Source organism: Aspergillus lentulus, assembly GCF_001445615.1.
Source record: "Aspergillus lentulus DNA, contig: Alt13, strain: IFM 54703, whole genome shotgun sequence".
Lineage (NCBI taxonomy): Eukaryota > Fungi > Ascomycota > Eurotiomycetes > Eurotiales > Aspergillaceae > Aspergillus > Aspergillus lentulus.
The window spans coordinates 620,552-635,000 of record NW_028322114.1 but is presented as its reverse complement, the minus strand read 5'-3'; the positions used below and the strand labels follow the sequence as shown (position 1 = coordinate 635,000).

At 46.4% G+C, this 14,449-nt stretch overlaps 2 protein-coding genes across 2 annotated transcripts, besides 3 other annotated features; one reads left to right on the top strand and one right to left on the bottom strand.

The window, feature by feature from the left end:
- Positions 1-264: part of a sequence feature (Protein overlapping with rRNA (ALT_7475, GAQ10154.1) was converted to a misc_feature.) that runs on past the window's edge.
- A 279-nt stretch (positions 265-543) lies between these two features.
- Positions 544-859: a sequence feature (Protein overlapping with rRNA (ALT_7475, GAQ10154.1) was converted to a misc_feature.).
- A 56-nt stretch (positions 860-915) lies between these two features.
- Positions 916-949: a sequence feature (Protein overlapping with rRNA (ALT_7475, GAQ10154.1) was converted to a misc_feature.).
- Positions 950-9,693: 8,744 nt separating this feature from the next.
- Positions 9,694-11,555, bottom strand: ALT_7474 (uncharacterized protein; the record flags this gene model as incomplete). Its single annotated transcript, XM_033564085.2, has 10 exons — positions 9,694-9,734; positions 9,791-9,946; positions 10,012-10,104; positions 10,166-10,213; positions 10,270-10,394; positions 10,456-10,762; positions 10,828-10,923; positions 10,975-11,119; positions 11,187-11,305; positions 11,375-11,555. 10 exons carry the CDS (start codon positions 11,553-11,555, stop codon positions 9,694-9,696), a joined length of 1,311 nt encoding a protein of 436 aa, XP_033419976.2.
- A 1,532-nt stretch (positions 11,556-13,087) lies between these two features.
- ALT_7473 (uncharacterized protein) lies at positions 13,088-13,907 on the top strand (the record flags this gene model as incomplete). Its single annotated transcript, XM_033564084.2, has 4 exons — positions 13,088-13,097; positions 13,156-13,322; positions 13,387-13,491; positions 13,545-13,907. 4 exons carry the CDS (start codon positions 13,088-13,090, stop codon positions 13,905-13,907), a joined length of 645 nt encoding a protein of 214 aa, XP_033419975.2.
- Positions 13,908-14,449: the final 542 nt, after the last annotated feature.

Here is a 14,449-nt window from a genome sequence, read left to right as displayed (position 1 = left end):
CCAACACGTTCGATGAGGAACCAAGACGTAGTCGCCAAAACCGAGTACACAACCATGTTGACACCACCGAGAATCATGGACATGAAAGGAGTCTGACCTAGAGACTTTTCAAAGAGCACAGGAAGATAATAGATGACGGCGTTGCAGCCACCAATCTGCTGGAAAAACTGGGATGATGCTCCCAGAAGCATGCGGCGACAATGCTGCGTTTTGCCACCAGTAAATACAGCGGACATGGGAGTGGATTTGCCAGCTTGGCCAGAACTGCAACCATTAGCGACCGGCGTCAACCATGCGAGGAAGAGGGGGAAAAGAACGCTCGGGGGGAATCCAGGATCAAAGTCTTTTGCAACTGGACATCACGATCGGCAATCTCCCGGCCCATCAATGCGGCGATCACACGTTCGCCTTCTTCTTACCGCTCCCGAGCAAAGAGCCAGCGAGGGGACTCGGGAAGGAACCACAAGCCAATGATGATAAACAGGCCAAAAACACATTGGAAAGCAATCGGGAACCTCCAGGTGAGATCAGGGGGGTCCGTACGAGGCACCGAAATCCACCCAGTAGGAGATCAATGTGCCAATCGCGACCGTACCGCCCTCGATACAAATCAGGAGACCCCGATTGGACGTCCGAGAACATTCGGCCTGGTACGTAGGTATGTTGGAGGTGTTCATGCCGTTGCCGATGCCCGTGATGACTCGCCCAATGCAGAATTGAGCCAGCGGGACGTGACCAGGGTAAGCTGTGACCTGGAGAATGACTCCGAGAATCATGACGGTGGCACCGAGCATGATGGACCAGCGTCGACCAAGCCAGTCACCGCATGCGAGAATGAACAGAGCGCCGGCAAGACAACCTGAATCATCGATTAATCGAATGCAGCCATGAGACTCTCAATCTGAATGTACCTACCCAGCTCGTAGATGGCGGGGACAACACCTTGCATGGTTGAGTTTCTCTTGTGGCCGTAAATACATCATTGAATGGGTCAGCATCAATGATACTGCTCATCACGCCCTCTGGAACAGGACATTGAGTCAGCCTTCGTCGAATTGATGCCTTTTTTGCCCGGAAAGTTCAAACCACCCAGTTGGAGTACATACGGTCATAACCGAAGAGTAAGAAGCCCATGGTTGCACATGTTGTGACAGACCACATCAGCTTCTTGCCGAACATGCCGGCGAATGAAGGGACAGACGACATGGTGTGATACTTATACCCTCTGCCGGGTGGTAATCTCACAGACTTGCGGCGACACAGAAGAACCGTAATTTAAGGTGAAGGTGGTGCTTGTTCAAAAAGAAAGAAAACGTCTCAAATCCTGCAACATTGCACTTCGGTGCAATATGAGGTCGAGAACGGGAGTGTTTGCACTTGATTCCAAAGGAGAAGAGGCACAAATCGAGGAAGGAAGACCAGGATGGAGGAACCTTTTATTTATAAGACATTCCCACCATGTAAATATACATGCAAGGTCATGGACATGTGGAGGTCAGAGAACTCCAAGAACTGCGACATACTCCACAAGAACCCCATGATTTCAATATATGGGGCAGGTAAAACTCCTCGGCAAAGCTCATCCAGTAGCACAAATTGAGTCATTTTGGATCTGTCTCGGCAGCGACGAGATGGGGCATCGAGGATAATCAAGCCACAAATAAGATTTCCGCCAGGAAGCACATAGATTGGCAAGCGGAAGTCCGTGTGAAGATCCTGGCTGCTGGCAGGTGGCTGTGGCCGGCGACTCTTGGCCTGTCAGCCAAGACCTGGGCACGTCGATGCCGAGATGGTAGGCTGGCCCTCTTTTTCAGAGGATTTCAAACAGGAAAGCGAGCCGAGCCGCTGATGTCATGCCTGGTAGCCCTCCGAAAAGGACGCGAGCAAGCAAAATGAAGGATTGGGCGCATCTGATATGGACCGAAATGGTTATACTTCCTGATTTGCCGAAGATGATTCCTCGGAATCAAGGAGATTCTGAATCTCGGGGAAGAAGCGCGAACGGAAAACTCCCACGTAACCTATACCTGACTTGCCCAACTTCTTGCCTTATAGAAACTTAGCAGTGAGCGCGGACAATTATGCCATGGCTTTCCCGTTACATGTCGCTACGGAAAACTTCCATTGCATGCAACATGACGCATGTGGTTCCTGGAGCGCAATCAAAAGTATAACAAAAGTATACAGCCACATCAGAAGCAGGACTGGCGAGTCCATAGTGTTGAACTGGTAAGATTTACACGACTTGATTGATTGAAGTCTCAGAACGCGAGACTTGCTGTTGCTTCGGCATATAGAGAATGTTTGCGTCCGCACTTGGTATCCCCAAAGAGTGTCGCTGCTCAGACTCAGGAAACTTGTATCCGTGGAGTCTGAAGTGACAGTCAACATTGTCGGGTAGATAGAAGCCGCCACTCGAGCTGTGCCCTTTCTACATTCATTTGTGGAATCTCTAATGCCGATCGCTCCAATCGTCAATTGGCCCGTAAAACATGTCGTTACTTCCGGCATAAACATCAGTTCGAATGTTCGATAGTCTGGAGGCCTGACTCAAGATCGCAATGGGGCTCCGTTAAGCTGATGTCTGGCCCAGCTGGGCATGCAGTCTGCATTGTGGTTCATTGTTGTTTCTCGAGGATCTGTTTAAGGGTTTCCTGTCTATTCGACAGAGAACATTGAAGGCGCCGTTGAAGTGCCGATGGAGAAAGACCAGTAATAGCCATACCCGACGGTCTCGTAGTCGGCAACAGTCATTGGCTGTTGCTTGTGCATCGATCATTTTGTCGAGCTGAAGAGCTTTAAGTGGTAGATAGTACGAAGCACACTACAGTTCTACTGTATTCGGACACGAATTCATGTTCGCATGCGGCATGATTGTCCATTTTTGTTCTTGCTTTTGGCAGACACACCGAGAAGACTTAGTAATGTTATAGGGAAGATGGTTGATCTGATCTCATTGCGTCTCGACAGAGAGATCCCTTGCGCGGCAATCAAGTAGTTCTATATGTCATCAGGGTCTGGTTTCATCTCTTCCTCAGACTTCCTTACCTTACAATCTAATACTATGGAGGTGTCATATATTCAGACTACGTAGCCCGACCTTAGCAATAACGGCCCGGATGTCAGTTCCTGTATCCATCGACTGATTGACTCGTGTTATTATCCACCTGAGCTTATCACTGATGCTTCGCACTATGTAGGTACATCAGCTACAAGAAGGAAAATGGTGCACTTATACCTCTCATCTCTAAGCCATAGCAGGCTTCTGTTCGAACTACATCATTGTACGAGATCGCCCTGTTTGAAGGGGGATGTCTTCTAAAGAAGAACGTAGCCTACGTAGGCTAACAGTCCACTGTGGAATCGGGACGCTGTGACTAGACCTAGGCAGGTGTTCCGGGTAACCCAACTGAAACATGTGTCAAACCCAACTTGAGCTGGGTTTTGGGCTCAAGGGGGGTGTTCCGCGTTGGGTTCTGGGCTTTCATATAGAACCCAGCTGGGTTTTGGGTAACCCAGTTGGGTAGATAAACCAGACAAACATTCCAGATCATGTGATATGCATTAATTATGTAGTCTTGTCTTGTATTTATAGGTATTTAAACTGTATATATAAATACAAGCAGGCCAGAATCCTAGTATAGGGCTATACTCTAACTATTGCTGAAGAAGGAAGAAGCTAAGTATATATAGCTAATGTACTAATCATTGTAATAATCAACTCTCACTACCTAACCACAGCTGCATACACAATGCAGTGCGTGTCATGGGTTAGCCCATGACACTGACGACTAATAATGAAGGAACTGGTCATCCTCGCGCCTTGTACGCTTCCGATTTCGTCCAGAGATACGCTGTTGCGTGTCAGGTAAAGGAAGTACCACTTCATCATCTGACAGAAAAGGTTCCTGGCCCTCTTGCTCCCCATTAGATACCATACTCCTTCGTCTTTCACCCTGTGCACGCTTAGATAGCTGCTGGGTAGCCGGCTGGTCTATACTAATCTCCAGGCCATCTTCTTCTTCATTATCACTGATTGGCTCAAGGGTATCTTGAAGCTGTTGAGCATCTTTCTCTTCATCAAGGGCTTGCTGTTCCTCATTTGAAAGATATTGTTTCATAAGGGAAAGTTGCTTCTCTTCCACTTCAAACCTTGATGTACACATGAATAGCATTAGATCTTGGATTGTCGTAGAATTAAGCGAGCCTCGACGATAATGGCAGACATCTCGAGCAGAAATAAAAAGCCGCTCAACACCAGCACCAGTGGCAGGTATTGAGAGTACATCGCGTGCCATTTTTGCAAGAGCTGGAAATTTATGTTCATGCTCATTCCAGAATGTTCGCGGAGCAATTGGGGCCGTCTCTATTAGATAATATTAATTAGTAGAGTGTTAGCAGGAATACTAATATTACTTACCACTCTCAAGGTACTGTGTAGTCTCATTAGTACTCACTGATTGATTAAAATCAGGAGCAAAAAGCGCATCAATCTTTGATGTTTGAATACCCAAAGATGATACCCGTGGCGAGCCCTGTGTAGCTGATAAGCGTTCCTTATAGAGACCTGCATAGGTTTCAAAGCTTTTGCGATATTGATCACGTAATTCAGGACCCCAATCCTTATTACTGAAGAACTGAAGCTTGTTTTGCGGTGCAAGGATTGTCCCAATTGCAAATAGATCACCATGGACCTTATATGTTTCCCCATAGTAGATAGATAGCTTCTCCTTCGCTGCATGGAGAGCACTAAGCATAAGCTTCTTCCAGGCTACTTTCTTCCGTTGAAGCTGACGAATTGATGCTTCAAGATGATCAAAAGTTTGTTGTAGATATTGAAGATAACATGGATGGTCACATCTTTTGTTTGAGAGAGCGCGGTAGTGAATTTAAAGAATGTTTGAGTGATCTAAAGAAGATACTCAATCTGGCGCCATTCTTCTTGGTCAAGCATCAAGTGATCATGACCATTTTGTGAGCAGAACTGATCAAAGATTGGCTGCAGTTTCTTTGCTCTTCGGAGCATTAAGAAGGTGGAATTCCAGCGAGTCCTAACATCTTGGATCGGCACAAGCTTTGGTGCTTCAGTCTGGAGATTATAGAAGGCTTCACGATGTTGAGGGCTTGCATTAATAAAAATTGCAAGCGCCCTTACCTAATAATATTATAATAATCAATGTACTAATCCAAATACTATATTATAAGGAGACTTACTTTATTAAGGGTATTAGCAATCTCCCGCTTTTGCTGTCTTGCTCGCAGTGACTGTGATCGGGCCTCTGACCAATTGATCTCTGTTGTCTCATTCTTTGGATTGGCTTTTATCTGACCAAGAAGCTTCTGTAAACTGAGCTGGATCACATGCGCGATGCAGGGAACACGGATAATTGTAGTGTCAGTGCTGATTTGATTTGACTGGATTGAATCTTGTATACTTTCCATTAATGTAACATTATTTGATGCATTATCTGTTGTAATAGAAAGCACACGATCTGTAATCTCATATTGCTGAAGCAGGTCAAGAAGAACAGTACTTAGGTTAGTACCTGAGTGAGATCCATGAAGCAGTTCAAAACCAAGTAAAATTTCTCAATAATTCCATTCATCGTCGATAAAATATCCTGTGATTGCCATAAAAGCCTGTTGAAATGGAGATGTCCAGCAATCAAGGGCAATTGATAACTTTGTACCAGATGGAAGCCTATCAAGCATCTTTCGTTGCTGTATCTTAGTTGTTTCCTGTAACCGCCGTCGCATGGTTCGGGAGGAAGGAATATTAGGCTGTGAAGGAGCAAGTTGAGCAAATTCAATTAATTCTTGAAATTCAGAGTGCTCAATAAGTTGAAAGGGAAGCTTTGCCCTTGTAATAAAGGTCAGGAGCTTCTCCTCCCATGCTTGCTGAGAGAAAACTAGTGTAGTTTCAAGACGTTGCGGCTATTAACATTATTTAATGTATAATAGACACTGAGATAGCTTACCGCGTCCCGTATAAGTGACATAATGCCTTTCTGCTTTGTATGATTGGCAGAGATACCACGGCATTGTGATCCTTTTACATGCCTTGCCATAGTTGATGTGCCATGCTCATTATTATGGGGATGATCAAGAATACCACCACATTTCTTGCACAAGCTTTGCTTTGCCGTCACTGGCCTGAGCGACTTGATCAAAGCTATCCCACATGCTTGACGAGCGCCTATTGCTATCCCAACGTATTCTCTTCTTTGCTCCATACTCTGTTCTAAGCCACCATTCAACAAATTCTGTCTTTGACATCATAGTATAAAGCACGTAGGATTTCTTGCGACCAGGCCCGACGCGCTGGAGGGAGGGGTGTGGTGGTGGTGCTGGAGTTTGAAATGTAGAATAATCGTTGTCTGAATTGAAGCTCTGTTGGCTATGAGAAAGATTAGGTGTATGACTGTCTTGTGGGATATTTGTGAAGGTGTCAATATTATTAGATCCATATAAGGATGGAGTGAAAGAGTCCGAGAATTAAGACATAGTAAAATATATGCTAGGGGGGAGAGTAAAGTGAGTAATAATTAACTTACAGAAATCTTCATGTCTAGAAGAAAAATATTCAGATGAAAGATGGGGGGCGCATCGGTCAGCTACCAGCTAAATTGAAGTTGTTGATGTATCATATTTTGACCCTCTTACAGACAGAAGAGGTGGTATGATTGGATAGTACTATCTAGATACACTGGGTTTCTGGGCTACCCAACAGATCACCCGGAACATGTTCCGGAACAGGCCCATGATATCCAGAAAACCCAGTTTCCTCTGATATTCTTTGAAGTTCGAGCTTTTCTTGCCCATGATAAGAATATCCCAGCCGGAGCTGTACTCTAACCATCCTAATAGGCCATGAAGGAAGGAAGTGGGATCACTAAAGAAGGAAGAAACTAGGTACAGGTGGCTAATGTACTAATCAATGTAATAATATACTCTCACCACATAACCACCGACAGTACTCTGTAGTTTAAATATATTTCTACAGTCGTTAAGAGTACCTTTACATATGTAGCTTATTAACCACCACAACGCGATAATATTATCTTAAGACTTAGATAATAGATGATTACCAGTGTCAATTTATTAAGAGACAGCCGAATTACTTCAAATTTCATATGTTTAAGGACTATATTATTCGACATCACAGAGGTAACTGGAATAGGTGTAAATAACAGTATTCTATTTAAGTTAGTCAGCAGAATTATGCGTCTTGGCATGGCTTAATTGGGAAAATTATACTAAAATAAAACAACCTAGGTAGCCCAACTGGGTAGCCCAGTTGGGTTCTGGGCTGGGCTTGGGCTCAGGGGGGGTGTTCCGGGTTGGGTTTTGCCTAGGTCTAGCTGTGACAGGAAATTAATCCTAGGTTGTGTTTGCAGAGCATTTAATCTCCTACTCGAACAGTCCTAACTCGTTTTGGTGGGAGTGAATTTGGAGCAGTAATAAGACGTCTCTCCTGGTACAAGGGCGAATGATGGAGAGGCACTGGCCTTAAGAAGTATCACTATAAGCTGGTCAGACTTTGATCTTCTGGACTTTCATAAGCTGGGCCAAAATATTGAGGAGATCGAGGCAAAATTTTCAAATTTATCGTGCCCCAGCCCCCAGAACAGGACCAAACTCCTGACGCTCCGGAGCCTAGTATTGCAGCATTCGGTAGATTTCTTTCGCCATCTGTTAACAACGGAGCTGCCGTCTTTGGAAGACTCCTGATTGAGGGCATATATGATTCAGACATGCGTGACTTCTTACCGGAACTCTCTGATCCCCATGACCGAGACTCCATACGGCTGAGAGCCAATGATGGCTCACTGCCCCAATTTCTGCGTCAAGCAAGGAGTTGGATGGAGCCCATTGTATATGTAAGTTTTTCTAAGAAATGTAAATTTTGTTGAAATTTGAAACTTACAGTAAAGCTACAGGGGATAGAGACTGGTCTCTAACAAGAAGATCAACAACCTATTTCATTGTCGCCGAAGAACTTGGCACTTTAGAGATGCGAAAGCCTTTATTATCACTACTAGTACTTTGCAGGTTGAGAGTTTGAAGTGTACCCTAAGGGTGACGACAGTATGCTGTGGGTGTCATGTCATATTATGGTGTTGTTGGTTGATTTGAGGAGTTATCTTTTACAGGGGTCGGATGCCCAATATATATATCCATCCCCATCCCTGCTGCAAGGTTCAGCCACCATGATGCTCGACACGACCACCGTGATATTCAACAAATTAGTTAGTTAGCTACGCATAACTAACTTATCTTGATTAGTCATTTGATGTAATTATGGTAACGTAATCGGTAAACGAGCGGGCCATGTAGGCCAGCGGGCCACCTCTGTATTCCATAGTAAAGGGCCCTTTTTAAGACTACTATATAAGGTGGCCCGCTGGCCTACATGGCCCGCTCGTTTACCAATTACTTTCGTTCATTGTGCCGCAGATTACCACGGACCAGATCATTATATGTAGGTGTTGTCCATACTTCCTCGCGGACTACAACCGACATACTCCTCAATCCTCCGACGACACCGCGAGTGAAGAAACTTAGGGAACAGTAACGATAAACGTCCTTTCCAAATATCAAGTTAAATGGTTGGGTCAGAACGGCAAGAGTCAATCGCATTCCACCCACCGTGGTCTGACAAACCTTTTTACCTGGCCTGGGCCGATTTCCACTAAAGACTGGCGAGTTAATGAAACCGTAACAAGACTTTGACGATCTGTGATGGTTGCTGTCTGGAAGGGCCTATTTACCGTCCTCTCCCCAAGGATACACAACAGTCACTTGGTCGCTAAGTACAGTGACCGACTATATTCTGAAGTCTCGCTGGCGCGCGGTCTCTACATCTGAGATACTTCTGCGAAGCCCAACACGGCGCTGCCTTGGGCAGATTAACTTCATCTACCTTTCTTATTACTGCCGACCTAGCACACACGGATACAGGTAAAGTCACTTCCGATCTTCTTGCGCAGCTCTTGTCGTAGACTCTCAAGTTCCAGAGAGCCTACCAAGGCATGGACTACCGCTTCCTTCGCACCACTACTACATTTATCGTCTTCTCGGAATTGATAAAGGTTTCAATGTATAACAAGCCAAGAGTGACCGGTCGTAGTCGAGTGAGGGAATAGGGCCGATTTCCCGGATGCATGCCTTCAAGTATCAAGGGAAGAGAACCGTCAATTCGGCGAACGTGACTGCTGTTTTTGGAAGGCTTCCGTTCCTATGTCTATAGATCGAAGATTTCGTTTTCCTGTATGCTCCTTTTCCTTCGCAAACGATCTGTCTGCATCTTTGCCTTCGCCACTACAGTGTCCGGGAATCCATTAGAGCCGGAGTGGGAGCCCCTTGCTTTTGTTTCTTTAACTACGCCAAGGATGGTACAAATGATACACTGCTCTGACTTGCAGTAGGGTTTCTGATGGCTTGCAACGCTGACATGATGCTGCTGAGTACTGTACCTGGATATATGTCTATACATGGCTCACTGTGGTCAATATAAGCAATTATGTAGACGAGCCTTATCATTGTACAAGCACATCCTGCAGGTTGAACTGTAGTGAGGCATTCCTGGCAACTGATGTCCGGCGCTGGAACGATATACTTCACTGTACCTAACCAAGACGCAACTTGGGCCTGACAACAAGTACAGCGTTGCTATTGTACTCCTCCAAAGAGCTACCAATGCAGCTCTATTCCGTCCAAGAAGACTTCGAAATCTATAGTTAAGGTTAGCTTTCCCAATTGGACTGAGTTTTGAAATGCATTGCCCTACCAGAGGTGCCAATAGCGGCAAACCTGATGATATTAGTATCGCCAGGCTTGAGGGTGAGTTGGACCGGGACAGTCTGATGATACCCGGCCCGAGAATTCAGCCCTGATAGGTTCAATGCAACTGGTTCGTCATTCACATATATATGTGCATCACCCGCTAACAGAGAACACCCGGCATGTCAGTACGTAGACGCATTAAGAGGTTTAAGCGGGAGGGCGTACAAGTAGGGTTATTCACAGTGTAATGGAAGGACACCCATTCAGGCTCCCCGGTTCCTGTAACATTCTCAAACACAACCTCGCTGTCATGATCAACTGAAGAGGAGGCTTTGTTAACTGTTCCTGTCTGTTACTGCAGGGAGGGTTCTATACATACTTCTGTGGACGGACCGTTTGGTCAGGCAATGACCACACGCAGTAACGGCTACCATACAAGTTAGAAGGAAGGGCAATAGACGTTCTCGAAGCAGAACAACTCACCGGCACGGCCGGAAAGAATAGCATCCTCAGCTTCATATCGCTTTTTAGACTTGGGAAAGGAGACCTCCCCAGTGTTCACGTCCACAGCCCACATGGAGTGATAATCCAAAGTCACGGTCTTGGCACTGATTTACAGGTTTACTTAGCATACTATACCTCAAGTAATTTTGAACGCAGAGCACTAACCGTGCATCAACCGACATCGGCAGCCAGAGGTAGTTGGAGCTAGTTCCCCCCTTGGAGTCCCAAAGGTCACCCATGTAGATATAAGTCGTCTCCTTTGTTCCTTTGATGACAAGCTCAAATGTGTTCTGCGCGCCGTATGTATTACTGGAGCCAGGAGCGATGGGATGGGGCCCATGCCAGGACCCTGAAATACTCTCGCTGTAGAACATCTGATTCGGGTTGCCCCTCCAACCGGTTTTGCCAGAGACAATTAGAAAGTAGATGCCTCCGGCATAGAACATGCCTGGAGCCTCGTATGCTCCGGCCGCTGAGTGCCACAAAGGTTAGTCAATCAAGCAGCATAATATTGACAAATAGAACGATGGTACGAACCCAGCACGTTCACTCGATTCCCAACTGTCCCATCCGAGTTGATACGGTTAATCTGAAGGTTGTTATGGTCTGCACTCGTTAAGAGGTACCATGTCCCTAAGCCGGGTCAAGATCAATTCGTAGGTTTAGCTCCAGACGACCGCGTACCATCATTGGGATCCTGGAACATGCCAGTGTCCGAGTATGTGTACCCCTTAGGTGGAAGATGCTCTCCAGAGCCGTGGGCCTGATAACCCCCAACCAATGTTGACGACTCCAGAGGTTGAACAAGCCGGTTCACCTGTCCGTATATCTGGAAACAGTCAATAGTTATTACCGGAGAGGCCGGCCCAGGAAAGAAATTAGAAGGAAATGTGTACCCAGTATTTCCCATTAGGTCTGGCAATCTTTGGACGCCACATGCCTTGGATTCGAGCCTGCGCACCGTGCGGAACCCAGTTGAGGAGGTCGGTGGATGAGTACATGTAGGGTGTTTCACCTGCGGGTGGTAAATATCAGCTAGGATTCCCGCTGCTGCCAGAGAAATGATCATGCTTGGAGTGAGTACCCGTTCTAGCACTTTGACCGACCCAGTAGAATGTATTTCCCTGTTGGAAAATGCCGCCGCCGTGCGCATCAATCTTCTGGCCCTCGGTGTCCTTCCATACGGCGCCCGGAACGATCCAGGATGTTGCCGCAGCTGCAAGCAACGAAGCGTTGAGTACGAAAAGCAGTTTACAAAGCAACATTGCCAACTTGAATTGTTTTGTGCTAGGAGCACTTGCTGAAGAGCCAAAGAATATCAAGGAGGAAAAACGGATCGGAAATGAGCGCAAAACTATGCTCTATCAAAGGCAGGAAAGGGATTTAGCCTCGCTTATATGAATGAGCGAGCAGTATCTATTATAGTAATCCCCATCAGGATGTTTCATCCATGGGCAACTCTACTACTGAGTGCGGTGAATACACTACCCCGAAGCAGCGGCCCTTTCCCCTCATCAGTTTCATTCCAGCCCTATCCTCAATTTGCTGGATACTTTTTATTCCGTGCGATCAAGGTTATACGGAGTTCCGAGCCGGCGATGCAGTCGAGCTGAATGCAACTGGACGGAGCACTGATCGTATCAACTGCGTGAGGGGCGGGTCTGAACTCCACAAACTGGCTTGCAAGGAACTATAAGAGAGTGGTCGTTGGACAGTCAGCCCAGCAGGTCATCAAGAGATTGGGTAAAGTTGTTTCGTATTCGTATAGCTGCAGCAACTGATCACGTCGCTACTAACTAGTCTCTACAGAGCACTGTGGTTGACCTCGGTGGTTTTTGTTATTTTTATATTACACGTTATACAGGGATCATGTAATTGGTGTATTGGCTCCTGGCCAATATCTTGCTGCTAATCTTTGTAATAAGTAAGACTTCTATCTATCAGAGCAGGCAGCCATCTATTTAAAACACCTCCTTAGCTATTACAGGAGAGCTCCGAGTCCCATGCTAACGAAACCACCGGAGTCAATCACAGTTTACATCAAACCATTAGCGCAAGCTACGGGTTCAAGCTTTCCGTCCACCGGGGAGACTTCGAGTTAGTGCAAGGGTACAACAGAGTTGGGGCTAAGGATGCAGCTCTTGTCCTTTGCAGCACTTGGCTGTCTTAGATTACCGCTTCGGGCTAGTCTAGATACTATCCAAATGCAATTCCATTGGTACGGACGAATGGGGGATCATGTGGAATACGGGGTAATGTGGAGCAAGCGGTGATAGCAAAACGCCTAATGAGAAAGTCTCGCCGACCTAAGCAAAATTTCCACCACTGACGCAATAGGTCTGCCTAATATTGACGAAGTACCGATGTCTCAGAAAATTACCAGTTACTTCGGCATGAGAGGCCATCAAGTGGACTTAGCAGCGTTAGAAGGCAACATATAGCCATACATCACATGGGCATAACTCTGCAGAAGCATATTGCTGCAGTCCCCGTTTAAAAGTTAACCCGGATACATGGCAGTACCAATGGCCGAACGAAAGTCGACTGTTATATTGTTTCATTTTGATGAGTATGGAAACCTATATAAAGACCATCATCGTGCCAGAGAACCACGGTGTTTAAGCATTGCAACATAGTATTCGTCGTATGACTATAATCATGAAATTCTTGACTATCTGTTGCGCACTGCAGTCAGTGCTGTATTTTCTCCCATGCTCTACTCTTGCTACTCCAGTAGAGCGATTCACGGCATCTAAACCTGCAATCTTTCTTGCTGGAGACTCAACTACAGCAATGAATGGAGGCGAGTGGCCTTAATTTGTTTCAGAGGATGATGTTGGCTGACGGCATTGGCATGATTCCCAGGCTGGGGGGATGGCTTCTTAGCCGCGTTGTCTGACGGGACTATTGGCACCAATTTCGCCCACAGCGGTGCTACAACGGCCTCCTTCGTGGCCCGTGGATACTGGGCCAAGGTTCTCAACGCTGTCAAGAAAAATAAGTCGAACTACCATCCCTACGTCACAATCCAGGTAAATGACCAGATTCCGTGACCATACATCTAAGGACTTACATAAACATGGATATGATACCTAGTTCGGGCACAATGACCAGAAGTCAACGTCTGGTGTCTCCATCTCCCAATTTACGGCAAATCTGGAGAAAATGGTAGCCGATGTCCGGTCGGCAGGGGGTACCCCAGTAAGTCGCGAGTCTGCGCTTGGATGAAAGAATTTCATTAACATATACCCAAGATCCTGGTGACTTCTCTGAGCGGCCGAAGCTTCGACGATTCAGGCCATGTGGTTCCCTCGCTGGCAAACGTTGTAGCTGCCACCAAGGCTGCCGCAAAGGCTACAGGCTGCGAATATGTGGATCTGAATGGAGCATCAACCAAATATCTGAACAGCATCGGCGCAAAAAATGCAGCAAAGTATAATCTTACACCCAAGGATTATACGCACCTGGATAAAGCCGGGATGATCATCTTTGGGAATTTGATGGCTTTGCTCTTGCGGACGTCTATAGCCGACAGCTTTCAGATTGCACCCAACATCCACCCCCGGAGTGACGTGGTAACAGCCATTGAAGCCGGCAAGTTTAAATATCCTTCCTAAACAATCTTGAGTCACGGTTGCTTTTGTTAGCCGCAAGGCTCTGGAATTACTTGGGTCTGATGGAATGTTGCAAGTTTGATCCTGCACAGGGCAGGTTGTGTGAAACATTGCGTAGTCTGCCATCTGCCAGTGCTGCTGTCGTATGAGTTATCGTTTTCCCTTGAGTATATCCATCCGTAATTCCCTCTCCCCAGGGAAGTTGCATAGGTTTCTTAGTACTGTGGTGCGGAATTTTGACACAGTGGTGAGCCTGAAATCGCTCAATCCAGCAGCTATTCCATGGGCTCTACTTATATCCGTAGACTTTACCGTTGAGATGCCGGTTTTGATTGAGATGGCTTGGTCGTGCGTTGCGCGAACCCTAATACTAAGCTTAGTCTTACTGAGCCGCAACCGTGGCATGGGTCAGTTAATTCACGTCGACGATTTTCCACAGATACAGCGGACATGTGTTGCGAGCCTACAAGTGGTATGCTAGGCCTCCTCCCCCGGACTTACCGGACGTTTCATCGGTCTATTTAGTCACGTAGAGGTAGTGTCTA